Consider the following 14660-nt stretch of genomic DNA (forward strand, 5'->3'; position numbering starts at 1 on the left):
AAACTAGTATGATATTTATTCATGTTGGCATGATAATATGATCAATTTACAAGATAAAATACAGGTTTTATGTCTGATATCAAGACTCATTCTAGCAGGTATTTAAACATGTTTATTATCATTTTCTAACAATTATTATTGCCTTCTTGGTGCAAAGTAAGGCACAAGCTGTATTTACCAAGAAGAAAAGCAACCCGTTTCCATCTATCATTTAAATTAATGGTCTTATACTCGTGATTGTAAAGGGCTTGTAAGAGCTTCTATTGGCAACTTTTTGATTTCCTGTTAACCCAATATGACATTTGGATCTGCAGAAATTGTCAGCAGTCTCAGTTTAAATGACTGATAGGATGCATCTCCATGATTGCTGTGATTAATTGGAAGTATAGAGGATTTAAAAAACTAACTATTAGAAATAGAAGCTTTGGGTGTCTCAAATTGAAAACTTTTTAATAAAGATATGTCTTGCATATCTTCAAATACTTACATCAATAACACATTATTTATCTAACAACCATGAAGAACTTATAAACTGAACTGAAAATATCTATGGGATTGTTTTAAAATTCTTCACTTTCAAAAGAATTTTACAGAGTAAATTAAATTAATGCATACCTGACAAGATTAGCATGTTTAATTTCTTCTTGATGGTAACAAGCTACAGGTCCCTCTGGTATGTTTTCACTGCCACTTGATGAATATTGAATATAGTTTTTTTCACCTGTACCGTCTTGATAGGGATATAAATGACATATATCTGTCAGCAGAAGATCCAAATCATTTGCTATGTTACTTAACATCTGAAATACACAAACAAATCAAAATTGACAGTTTACAATTGAGATGCAATTATCTTAAATGAATGATAAGTGTTAACTTACTTCGCTGCATTTCAGATGAAAAGAAGAATGTAATAAGATAAAAGTCTATAAGTTTACAACTTTGCACAAGTAGGGATTATCAGATTAACAACAAAAACCTAGCATACTCAGGAAAAAAAGCAGTTTGCCTACATAATATTATGTTTGAAAGAACACCTTGGATACCAAGAAAAATGTGATAAGATAAAACTCTATAAGCTGCCTGGGTTCATCAAGTTAAAAGCAAGTACCTGATGTCCTTTTTTCTCAAAAATTAAAGATTTAATGGTGATAGAATTGATAAAATAAAAATAAAATTGATTTTCGTGATTGAACAATCAGATGAGTGGTATGCCAAAGTCATCCTTTGTGAGGTGGTGGAGGAAAGAGCAGTATCATCATGCTAAAAAGAACATATTGTATATCAAAGAGAATGTAATAAGATAAAAGTCAATAATGATAATAATTAGCATGTATAGGTAATTATATTACCAGTAGATAGTAGTTATAGTTGATAGATCTAACTAATCATTCTACTGACAAATTACATACTAATTATATTGACTATATAGTACTCTAGATACCAGCATCATTTCATTACAGGACATATACTAGCAAACCTAATCAACAGTTTTAAAACAGCAAAATAAACTAACAGCTTTATTGATTTATCCAAATCAACATACAGCTTTATTGATATATCCAAATCAACATACAGCTTTACTGATACAGCCAAGTCAACATACAGCTTTAATGATACAGCCAAATCAACATTCAGCTTTATTGATACAGCCAAATCAACATACAGCTTTATTGATATATCCAAATCAACATTCAGCTTTATTGATACAGCCAAATCAACATACAGCTTTACTGATATATCCAAATCAACATTCAGCTTTATTGATACAGCCAAATCAACATACAGCTTTACTGATATATCCAAATCAACATTCAGCTTTATTGATACAGCCAAATCAACATACAGCTTTACTGATATATCCAAATCAACATTCAGCTTTATTGATACAGCCAAATCAACATACAGCTTTATTGATACAGCACAATCAAATGCTTTAGAGATACAAGATGCGTACTGAAAAAGCCACATTGTTAGATCTATAATAATAGCAATATTTGATATGGCAAATTACTGTTTTCCAAATCAACAGCTTTATCTGTTACATATTCAACAGCTGGATCAGTATTTGTTACCACAACCAGCCTTATTGGTGGTCAATTCAACAGCCTTGATACAGCCAAACCATCCTTGATCGTCAACTTTAAACCATTATATTTTTTTATAAATTTGTTAATTAATATGTTTACATAACTCATTGATATATCTCATTTGGCATGTTTTCAAGAATTTGAAAGAAATTAAGGAAAGTTATAAATGTATAATCAAATCTGTCAACACTTCATCAAATTCTAGGAATTTCCAGATAGACACCTTCTAATACCAGAAACTCATGATCTGATACGATATCAGAATGCCACTAGAGGAATGAAATGCTCAGATCTTAAGAACAGTTTAGATCACTTTGCACCTGGGTTTGTCAACTATACATGTTAGTTTTGCATTGCATGTAGCCTGCATAATTCAAAAACAATAATTGAACATAAAATCATCTCCTTAAATCAAAATTAGAAACCCTAATATTTTTTTCTAAAAACATGTCCGAAGTTAAACAGAGAAAAAAAATATTATCACCTTGATTTTTTCTTCTAGCGTCATTTTCAGCCTCTTTTGTGAGCCTCTATTCTACACTATAACTTTTAATAATACACATTAGATTCAATTACCACACTAACATCGTTTTGAAAACAGGTATCATGCTACATTGAAATCAGGTCTGGCAAGGATATTGAATTGTGTTTAAATTGAGTTAATTACAATCTCACAACCAATCACTAATGTCAGACTAATGATGTTTCTTAAAATATCCTACTGTCAATGTCAAGTATTGCCAATGTAAAGAAAGTCATATAAACCTTGTGGAAATTTCCAATTACATAACATACAGTATCTGAAAATACCAATCTTCTTTGATGTTCAGTTTTAAATCATAATTGTAATTTTCACTCTCACATCATGTAATTACCAAAAATTACAAATCTTGTGGTTGAAACATATATGATGTGGAAAAATTACATCCGAATGCTGAACAGCTGTAAAAAGTGGTTTAACAACACAAAACTTTTGAAGTCTAAGTTGAGATAATTCCAAAGAGTAGAAAGGATCAATCATTACAAAATTGAAGACCAGTGAAACATTCTTTTACGTTTTCAATACACTTAATAAACAGCACTCTTTGTGTCAATGAAGCATCACTGTCCATTAGTTGACAACTTTCCAAAAATCACTGTATCAAAGTTTCTATGTTGTATATAGAACCAACTGTACACAATGTTGATTAGCAATCCAGATATTTTACTTAAGTAGCAATTGTACATATTCATTGGACAGCATATTTAGATTTCAGTACTGTAACACTATTGGTATTTGACATCAAATCAAACTCAAAAGCACATAATATATAAACTAACAAGAGATTTCAATATAAATAAATTCATTTAAAATTCCATCTGCATATCAATTCAAACTGTCAAAAAGTTGCCAACTACGTGTATCAAAGAGTGGTCAAATGATGAAACTAACCACTATCCACCAGGTCCCTACTTATATCTATTAATCCTTTAATACTGGACATATGGTTTATTATTGATTTCTATTACTGACCATTGAGGGTAATTAATGGGTGGTCAAATTCATTGATCTTTTCATCTGGTTTTTAGAGATCTATTGTATATCCTGTATACAGGTATCTAGTCCTTTATTTTTATAGTCCAATTCTTAGGTAATGGAAATCAAATATTTATCTCCAGTCTGATGCAATAAGTTTTATCTATTTGTTTAGCTAAAATCCAATTATCACTTAAAGATTGTCCTATATATAACTATTTATCTAAATCTTGATATAGATCAAACATTATTGACAATGTGATTTAAAACTGGTAATCCCCTAATTTTGAAATCAAAACAAATTATCTATCTTATTTTAGACACCTTTATTTAATCCAAGATTAAAATTTAATTAAATTTGAAGAAATTTCTTAATCCTCTTTAAAGAAAGTCTAATTCCATATACACAATAGCAGGAACTCAATTATAAGAGCCCAATTGGTCATATGAAACAGGGAAATAACAGACATGAAAATAGTTTACACCCATTTTGAATCTCCTCCTTCACTTAAAAAGGCTTTAATATTACAACTCAACCTTTATATTACATTTAAAGGTTTAGAAATGGCTTTGGAAGTGATTTGAAAATTTGAGGAAGAGGAAGAGATTTGATCGATATGCCTGTGAATTTCATTTGTGTGTTATTTCCATGTAATTACCATACATAATTGGTATCCTTAAATGAATTACTAACTAGTTAAAATAATTTTCCATCACATTCTAGAACATTCTCTAAGTTTCAGAAACTTGTGAGGTATGAAAATGGGGTATGCAAATTATTATGATCTAGTAAAACCTAACTGAATACCTAACAGGAATTCTGAATATCAGCATGGGATGATGTAATTTGTTTCGGCGTGGGATGATGTAATTTGAAACAGCATGGGATGATATAATTTGTATCGGCATGGGATGATGTAATTTGAAACAGCATGGGATGATGTAATTTGTATCAGCATGGGATGATGTAATTTGTATCGGCATGGGATGATGTAATTTGTATCAGCATGGGATGATGTAATTTAAATCAGCATGGGATGATGTAATTTAAATCAACATGGGATGATGTAATTTGTATCAGCATGGGATGATAATAAAAAATTCTCACTGTTAAAATAGTGCTCTAAACATCACTTGTAGAGAGATAGAGAAATATTTAAACTTGAATCATGTTGTTACTCAGAGTTTCATGCTATGCGATCTTCAGACACCATAGCAAGATGTAATCTGTATCAGCATGGGATGATGTAATTTGTATCAGCATGGGATGATGTAATTTGAATCAGCATGGGATGATGAAATAAATTCAAGGTAAAATACAAGAGATAATAATCTTGATGTACATATTAAGTTGAGAAAGTATTTGATAAGATGTCAATGTGACATATGAAAGTGTGATAGTTTTAACATTGTAAACTTAATGATATTTACATTTTATTCAGTTAGTTTTTACATTTCAAAATACCATCACAGATAAATCATCACAAACATTCTTATGTTTATATTCTCTTCCATCTAAAAAAACTGGAAATATTTAGACAAAAATAATGTTTGAAGTCTACAAGATAATTTCTTTACCACTTTTCGCTCTAAGAAGTCTTTCATTTATAAAGCACAGCTATCATTGCATATCATCCACTCTTAGATTACCTTTTAAAGAGACAACATAGCTAAAAATGCCAAATTGAATTGGTATACTAATCCTATATTGATCACTGTAATATCTCTCCTGGCAAGCTAACTAAAAGCATTATCAAATCTGGTCAAATATTAGCTCAAAGCAGCAGATCTGAACATATAACAGTGTTTCAACTACTGATCTTGTCACTCAATTTGAGCTCTGATCGTTAAAAAAATTTCAGCTCTGATCTTTAAAACAATTTCAACTCTGATATAATCAAAATGTTTCAATCCTATCACAAACTTTCATCTAAAAACAAGCTTTCTTATCAAAAAATTCTGTCTCTGATCTTATCACAAAGTTTCAGCTTTGATCTGATCACAAAGTGTCAGCTCTGATCTAATCACAAAGTAGCTGCACTGATCTTATCACAAAGTTTCATCTGTCTTATCCATGATCTCATCAGAAAGTTTTCGCTCTGATCATGATCTCATCAGAAAGTTCTAGCTCTGATCTTATCACAAAGTTAAAGCTAATCTTATCAAAATGATTCAGCACTGATATTTGATATCATCAAAAATTTACAGATCTCTCCCAATCACAAAGCTTATTTTTTTTCAAAATATCCATCATGACCTTATGTCATATATCTAGTAGTTAAATGATTATGTTATTTTATATGAATGAAATTACAAGACAATCCTCTTAACCTGCATTATCTCAATTTCTTGACCTTAAAATACAGTGAAAGCAGAAGTGTATCTTACCTGAGTGATAAAAGACATGCTACACCTTTAATATCTTAACAGTATCATAAATCTCTCTCTATATACAGATTTCAATCTCCTTAATATCACATAAACTATTCTCTTAAACTTCTTTCTACAGGTGTTAGAAATATATACCTTAGATTTATACTGCTCTGTCTTTACACAAAGTTGTAAACATTATTATTTACCTCACAGTTTTAAATGCAGGGTGCAATATACATACTTATTTACTTACTAACACGGAAGATTGAGACTTGTTTTTAAGAGAAGGAAATATCACCTATGTAATTCTCTAAAAATGAAGTTAAATAGTGTCATTTGTTAAGAGTAGAAATGTGTCAATTAAGATGAAACATGAGTTTCAAAATTGAAATAGTACTAAGTTTTGGTAGGGATTGTTCTGAGTTGACACGTACACAACACTGTCGAAAACACTGGCTGTGGTATTCTAATACTTAGTAGTCACCTACTGTACTATAAATGGTGTAAATTAAATTTATTCTTCAACTATCTTTTATTCCAACACAATAGCTATATTTCATGTGTCTGTCTAGACATTTATAAAATAAATTATGATTCAACAATAACCCTGAGAAGTCCATTGAATTATATACCATAGACACCATTTTCACTTCTAATCAAAGAAACTAATAATTCACGGATATGGGAAAATTTAGTGCATGTCACCTCTGTCCCATACTATTCACATGCATTTCCAGAAAAAATCATTCTGAAAGTAACAAAAGTTATTGGGCTTATGTCAACAATAAATCAAAATGGAATGATGGGTGGTTGACCATTTAATGTTTTAGGCCATTAAGTACTTACATATCTATTCTGACTCAAACACTAATAAAGCCATTAGAAATTACAAGTATTAATTGAATTTATACATGAAGTCCTACTTCCTAATAATATTTGTTAACATAGACTTTTAAAGTGACATTTCAATTTTTTGAAATTAACTAATAATATCAAGCCAAATGCCAAAAACTAGATCAAACTGTTTAATTCAAAATCATTACTCTCCATTTTTATTTAACCCTTTTAAAAATAGCATACCTTTAGAAATATTTTCAGTTATATTTTTTGACGTTTTTGATAATGAAAATGTTTTACGGAATGTCCCTTTAAATCTAATTCAATCCCACAGATTTCTATACAATCTTTTATTAAATGACATAAAATGTCTTAAGGGTAAAATTTAACATGCTAGTAATACGTGACTGAAGAAAACCGACTTTCAGATATAATTTATAATAATAACATTCAGCAGACAAACTTATCACTAATTAAAAATTTTACATTAGAATTAAAGTACATTCGAAACATTAACAAAGCATTCTGGTTTTTTTATTTGGGAGTCTGACCATGCCAGTTTTGAAAAGTTTTGACAATTGACTTTTATTTTATTTCTTTTTACTTTGGATTTTGATAGAAATTGATTACAAATCTAATAAATCAAGGCACTTTACATTACATGTAATTTTCATACCTTTAAGGGAGTTGGTGACAGTTTGCATGCCACACATAATAACAAAGTAGTATATATAGTAAAATGAAGACAATATATGCAAATATATGCACAATCAGTAAATTTTTGAGGCAAGGGATTAACCTCACTCCTTTGAATTAATATTGAATAGCACTTCAAACCCCTTTACACTCCCTATTATCTCTACAAAGGCTGGTTTGCACTAAAATATTGTACAAAGATATAATGTCATTACAGTTATGAACTGATAAAGCACTATGATTCTATTTGAGTCAGTTTAATGCAGAGTAGGAATACATAAGAAACATTTGAACAATTATTCTGAAATTGTCTACTCAAGTTTACATATAAACGATGTATGTTCTATATTTACAAAGTGTAGAAAATATTTAATTTAATTGAAAATATTCTTATGCCAATCTCAAATAATTTGAGTGACCACAAAATTTCATTTCGTAGCATTGAAATGAAGCCTTCACTATGAACTGAATTTATTATGTCAATATTGAATAACACAGATGAATATTTCTATACTTTATCTATTCAATACTTATTCAATATCTATTCAAATCATATAAGACTGTATTTGTCCTCAATTTGAATTGAATAATTTTTTGTGGGGATTATTATGAAGGAAAGTACTTGACATAGTTTTGATGAGACAAATATTTAAGAGAGTAATATGGGAGGAAAACAATAATTTAAAGGGATATAGCAGATATCTGTATCAATTTCCAGATCTTAATCCAGATCAGTTACATGCAAATAAAAGTTAAGGCAGTTAAGGCAGTTAAGACTAACAATGACACAATATGGTGATAACTGCAAATAAATAGCATTCTATAAGTAATGATGGTGATAAAAAACCTACATCTTATTGGGCTTATAGGAAAAATTCAGCATTTGAATTGAAGATTTCACATGGCTAGTAATGTTTATTTGATATATGTATTACAAATAACAAGAAATCTGTAAAATTAATTATGGCAATCTTCAATACAAAAGATCACTAACACTAGTGTCATTGATGATTCACGATTTTCTCACCTCAAATGAAGAACTCTTCAAATTATTTTATAAAACACAAGCACCATTGTTCAAATACAAAGACTTATTTTACATATGGTTTATTTTGAGAATAACCATGTGAACTTTGACCTTATTCTAATTTCCACATGCACAGGACAATCTGATTTCTGTATGTGACATAAAACATTAGCCATGACATATCTATGGTGAGAAAAAAATTACATTGGACCTTATGTTATGACAAGTTGTAATTATTTATAGGTTATTTTACACAGATAGACAACATGTCCTCAATAACATTTTAACTTTTTAATAATTATATATAAACTATTTAATTGACCTAGGCTTTAGAGGAAATGACTAGTTGACATTATTTTTCTCCACTATGATGGATGTTCCTAAAAGATCTCAGCTGAGGTCAGAAGCACATCACAAAGTTCACATTGGATTGGATTGGATACCACCCCACAGGCACTGGGTTTTGAATTATTTTTTACCCTCTGCATTTCTTTATCAAATATCTAGCTATCTACAGAGATAATTTTGAAGTTAAAACCTTTTTCTTTTTGTTCAGATGAATAATTATGGTTATTCTGATCGGTAAATGTAAGAAAGATGCTTTAGAATTAAAATGATAATTTTGTAGTTCAGATGGATAATATAGTTGTTCAGATTGGTAATTTTCCTGATCAAATGAATAGTTTTGTTGTTCAGATGGATAATTTTGTTATCAGATGGGTAGTTTTGTTGTTCTGATGAATAGTTTTGTTGTTCAGATGGATAACTGTTCAGTTCAAACAATTTTAAGATAACAATGATAATTATACCACATCCTACAGACAAAAATGTAAATGTAAATATTTAACTGTGTTATTTATATATTTACAATGCAATTGTTCAATTATCTATAATTAATATAAGGTCAACCAGTACGTATGTATTTAGTCTACTACGTTGGGTAATTCAGTGCACATAACTGTCTTGAATGTACTAAGCCTAAGTACCAGTATTTGTAAAATACTTGAATAAAGAACAATGTAAAAGGAATAAATCAACTGAACTAAATTTAACAACACTTAAAAATATTTAGTTCTAACTTCATGACCTAGGTTGGTGCTTTTTATGGCAATTCTATTCTCGTAACATCCTAACACTAACTCATTTGTATAAACCACAATCACTAGGAGAAAACTAAGTATCCCTATCAACAAGTCAAATTCCAAAAGCCAACAAAAATAATAAAGAAAGCGAGAAATGAGACAAAAAATTATCCTGGATTGAAATGAAAAAGGCGAGAAATGAGACAAAAAATTATCCTAGATTGAAATGAAGAAGGCAAGAAATGAGACAAAAAATTATCCTGGATTGAAATGAAAAAGGCGAGAAATGAGACAAAAAATTATCCCAGATTGAAATGAAGAAGGCAAGAAATGAGACAAAAAATTATCCTGGATTGAAATGCAGAAGGCAAGAAATGAGACAAAAAATTATCCTTGATTGAAATGAAGAAGGCAAGAAATGAGACAAAAAATTATCCTAGATTGAAATGAAAAAATCATCATGGATTGAAATGAAGAAGGCAAGAAATGAGACAAAAATTCATCCTGGGTTGAAATGAAGAAGGCAAGAAATGAGACAAAAATTATCCTGGGTTGAAATGCAGAAGGCAAGAAATAAGACAAAAAAATTATCCTGGATGGAAATAAATAACTAAGCAAGTTGACTGTGCACCAGCAAATAACAGAATCAAAAGTCAACAACATAAATCAAAACATTCAACATAAATATTTAAACAATATAAAATAGATTGTTCAAAAAACAATTTTGAAGAAAGTTATTCTGTCATCCATCAAAATAACATAATTGTGATGATTATTTACTTTAGCACATGTTGATGCTATAAATAATACAAATATTTGATAGGAGTTCTTAATAGACAAATGAGCCAAAAATACCCATGGTGAAATATAAATTCCTTTGTATTTTTTCCGCAAATATGACACTTACATGAGGAATTACCATCAAACAATCTACTTAAATCTTTCATCTTTGATTGAAAAGTGAAAAATGTTTCAACTCTATATGTTATTTAGATAATTGTGATGACACAAAAGATAGAAAAATAAAATATAAAGTTTCTGCAGTTAGAAATTAAAACTAATTTTTAAGTTGTGAAAAAATTTCTGGACCTTTTTTTAGTTTTAACTGTTTAAATATGCAAATTATGTCTAATCATGTAATTGCAAATATGTCTACATGTTTGAATTTGTATTCATTATAACATATTATACAATCGGGTTCTAATGCTCATACTGCTATGCACAAAGTTATGCGTAATTGCATAATACCCTAGTAGTAAGTCAAGTGGAGTTAACCCTCCCAACACATGATACACTATATATATCTGTATAAATAATATCTATTTTATCTGATTAACTATGACTGTATTACATGTTATAAAAAAAAGTCAGTTATTATAAAGCTTTGTGTTATGGTTCACTATTTATATTTATTATGTTATTTATTTGTCATTTTAGTAAATACCAGACTAATCTTAATAAGTGTAAATATCTGAAGGTAAATACTTCATAAAAAATTTAATGAATGTTTACTGTCCTGTACTATCAAAATATCAGATACTCATTTACACTTTATAACTTTAATTGGTGGTAAGTATTTCCCTCTACTCTTCTTATTAAAGGATAACTTTTACAAGCCAAGGGCATTTTTCAATGATGGCATACATAAGCTTAATTATGAAAAAAAAACTTATAATTTCCATTCTGACTTTAAGAATGACTAGAAATACAGCCATTTTAAACACATCCGTTAATAAAAATTTCAAAAATAAAAAAATTTTCAGATTCTTTTCCTTTAATTTAATTTGGGTTCTTTCATTATATATTATCATTGATTAGTGTTTAAAGTTACCTTCACAAGACAAATATGGTATAATTAAGTTACTTCATATTGTAATAAGAAATTCTAAGAGTACATGCATCTTTAAGATAAACAATTTTCATTCAACTCACAGACGATTTTATCTACGACGCTGACATTCAAAATATAAATCTATTTTCAAGTGTCACATAAAGACTGTTTTCCTATGCAAATTAAGACTGACATCTTCAAATTTTTTTCAAAGTTTTAGAATGTAAATCTTAAAACCTTCACCTTACTTCCGCCTTGATTTTCCTCAATCATTTTCACAATCAAAAGATATAGCCAGAACACAAGGAAGCAAAATTTATTGTATCTTATGTACATGTACTTATCTTTCAATACATCAGGACAAATTAGTAAATACACAATATTTTCAACTGTTCTAGACATGTGTTCTAGACACGTACAACCAAAACATGAATTACAAGAATAAAATTTTACAGAGGAAAACAACTTATATATATCACATAATTCTGCATCATAAAATTTACAGAGATTTATTGAGATTGCATTTCCATTGCTTTTTAACAAGACTTTTGAATGTGAAAAACTAGAAATCTGTGGTACAATCCTTTTATTATAGGATGGATAATCCAATTTCTTTACCCAAGGATACAAGAATCAGAAACCTTGTACAGTTTGTTGGACACATATTTCTAACAAAAATTACTGAATAAAATATAATATTGCGTACTTACAAATCATTGTCAAATTAGTGATAAAATCAGCATTATTTATATCCAGTAGAGTAACTTAAAATATCCAAAGACACAATCTTAAATATCACAATATCCAATCACAAACTTAAATGATATACGTTAACATCTATTTCAAAGATATCCAAATAATTTCCAAATTTATTTTTACAAGGTATAATGAATCCTAATCACTCATATTATATAAACTACCTATCACTACTCCATTACTTCACACACTAAACTAAATAAACTTCATTATTTGTCCTCAAGGTATATCTATCTTGTATACTGCACCTTTTATATATAATCCCTGACAAATTAGGTCATATCATCTCGAATTTAACAATTTAACGTTAGCCACTTGTCTGATATAAAAAACGCTATTACAAAAACACCATGACCAAATGAGTTTCAACGAAAGCCACGATTATTTGAGTACTTGGTTGAAAATAAAGAAACATATATCCTGTCCACTCCCCTTTTTCTTGTTTTTATGAGGAAAAATTGTCACAAATACCTTGAAGCTTATCAAATTATTTCACAATTGTTATATTCCTAGACACGTTTCCAACATTTGTTATAAAATAAAGACTTTCTTTTTATCAGAAAGAATATTTTGACTATTTAACACACTACAGTGTATATAATAATTATCTAGACTTAAATACACCTAACAGAAACAAAGATCCAACACACTTTCATTAACAGGTAGTCAAAAAATGGAATAAACATGTGAAAACCTTACCAATACTTAATATATTGTAGAAAAAATAAATTTCTTATTTCAATTCTGAAAATTGTTACCTTATTGTGATACCTTATTTTGCTAAGGACCAGCTGGAAGAAAAAATCCTTGTGAGGTTCTATAGGACAGTTGGTTCTTTAAATTTGTTTGGTTACGTCTGGCTGTGGGTTCTGATCTCAATCAGCGTTTCAAAGTCTGAATAAGTCATCTTTACTCATAATTCCAGTCGATAATCCGGTACGGATAATCCGAGAAAGATCAATGCCAAGAGTTTTGACCAAGGACCAGCTGGTAGAAAGGATCCTTAACTGTGAACCTAAGTTGTTATCCTTGTAAAATATAGTTGTTTCTTTCTTTGTCAACCTAAGTTGTACTCCTTATAAAAAATAGTTTTCTTATTTTGAAATTAGTAAAAAATACAATCAGATGTATAAGGTGTGACCACAGAGTAACTGATGGTTGTCTAATATTGTTCTGGAGGGAACTGTACATGTAAAGCTGTGTAGCTAGATGAAGATCAATCAGTTAGTTTTACGATATTGAGACACTTCATAACTCAAAAGTAGGTATAGTTTAAGTCAACAGTGTTTTGGACTATCATTTTAGAAACAGTGTTTTGGACTATCATTTTAGAAACAGTGTTTTGGACTATCATTTTAGAAAGAGGGTTTGGACTATCATTTTCGAAAATGTGTTTTGGACTATCATTTTAGAAACAGGATTTGGGCTATCATTTTAGAAACAGTGTTTTGGACTATCATTTTAGAAACAGGGTTTTGGACTATCATTTTAGAAACCATAGATATATAATGGGTTATTAATTAGAATTAATAATAAGATATAGGATTTCATCTAGATTCTTCAATCAATATCAAGAATCATAAAAACACAAATTCAATTAGAATAGATCATGAAATTTGCACATAAATCAAACCCTTCCTTGTTATCTATCCTGACATGTCCTCATGTAGACATCAATTTTCTTTTTCTTTTTTTTTTGCAAAAATAATCAATCTTGTGAAAATTTATGTCAAACGTCTTCTGAAGAATTGATCAAAAATTAATGAGGTCTTTGAAAACGGAAGTTGCTAGTACCAGAAACCAACCTGTAGTTTAATACCAAGGAGTACCTTTTAAGGAATATTTACCAAATCATCTGATGCTTAGATTCTACTGATATTGCAAGGGGCATGAGAATGAGCTTGTAGCTCGATTTGTAGGATTACTTTGGTACTTCTAAAGACCATTTACATATATGCAAAATGGTGAACCATGAAGCTCACAAAATCCATTTCAATCAAAACAATTTTAGCTAATGTGTAGTAAATCCAAATGAAACATTTAAATCAACCTCAAGTCAAAAAATGACAAGTTAAAAATATGTCTGACAAACGTAAGTCAGAAAAACGTAAATATTCAATGAAATGAAAATTAAAAAAACATTGTAAAAACAGTGAGTAGCTAATCTTAAGATAGAAAATGAGCAGGTGAGATCTATCAAGAGCATTGCCAAGTTATACATAGTCAATCATGATATATCACAATAACAATTCACATGAATATAAGGTGAATTCTTGTGAAGGAAACTTTGCTAGGATGGCAGCTATAGATTAGTTCTTTACCTATTTCCCAATTGTTGAAGGATATGAACATACACAGTCTGCAGCTAAAGAGTTTATTGTCAATTGTCATATCATCTACTGGATGCTTTTCCCATATCAGCCCCTTCACACAACACCAATAAAGAAAGGAT

At 29.3% G+C, this 14660-nt stretch overlaps 1 protein-coding gene across 1 annotated transcript; it reads left to right on the forward strand.

The window, feature by feature from the left end:
• Window positions 1-1484: 1484 nt before the first annotated feature.
• Window positions 1485-1940, forward strand: LOTGIDRAFT_139390 (hypothetical protein; the record flags this gene model as incomplete). The annotated part of the gene is made up of 1 exon (XM_009049427.1): window positions 1485-1940. A coding segment is annotated over one exon (456 nt), but the record flags the coding sequence as incomplete, so codon positions are not given.
• Between the last annotated feature and the right edge of the window lie 12720 nt (window positions 1941-14660).

This window comes from Lottia gigantea (assembly GCF_000327385.1).
Source record: "Lottia gigantea unplaced genomic scaffold LOTGIsca_136, whole genome shotgun sequence".
Lineage (NCBI taxonomy): Eukaryota > Metazoa > Mollusca > Gastropoda > Lottiidae > Lottia > Lottia gigantea.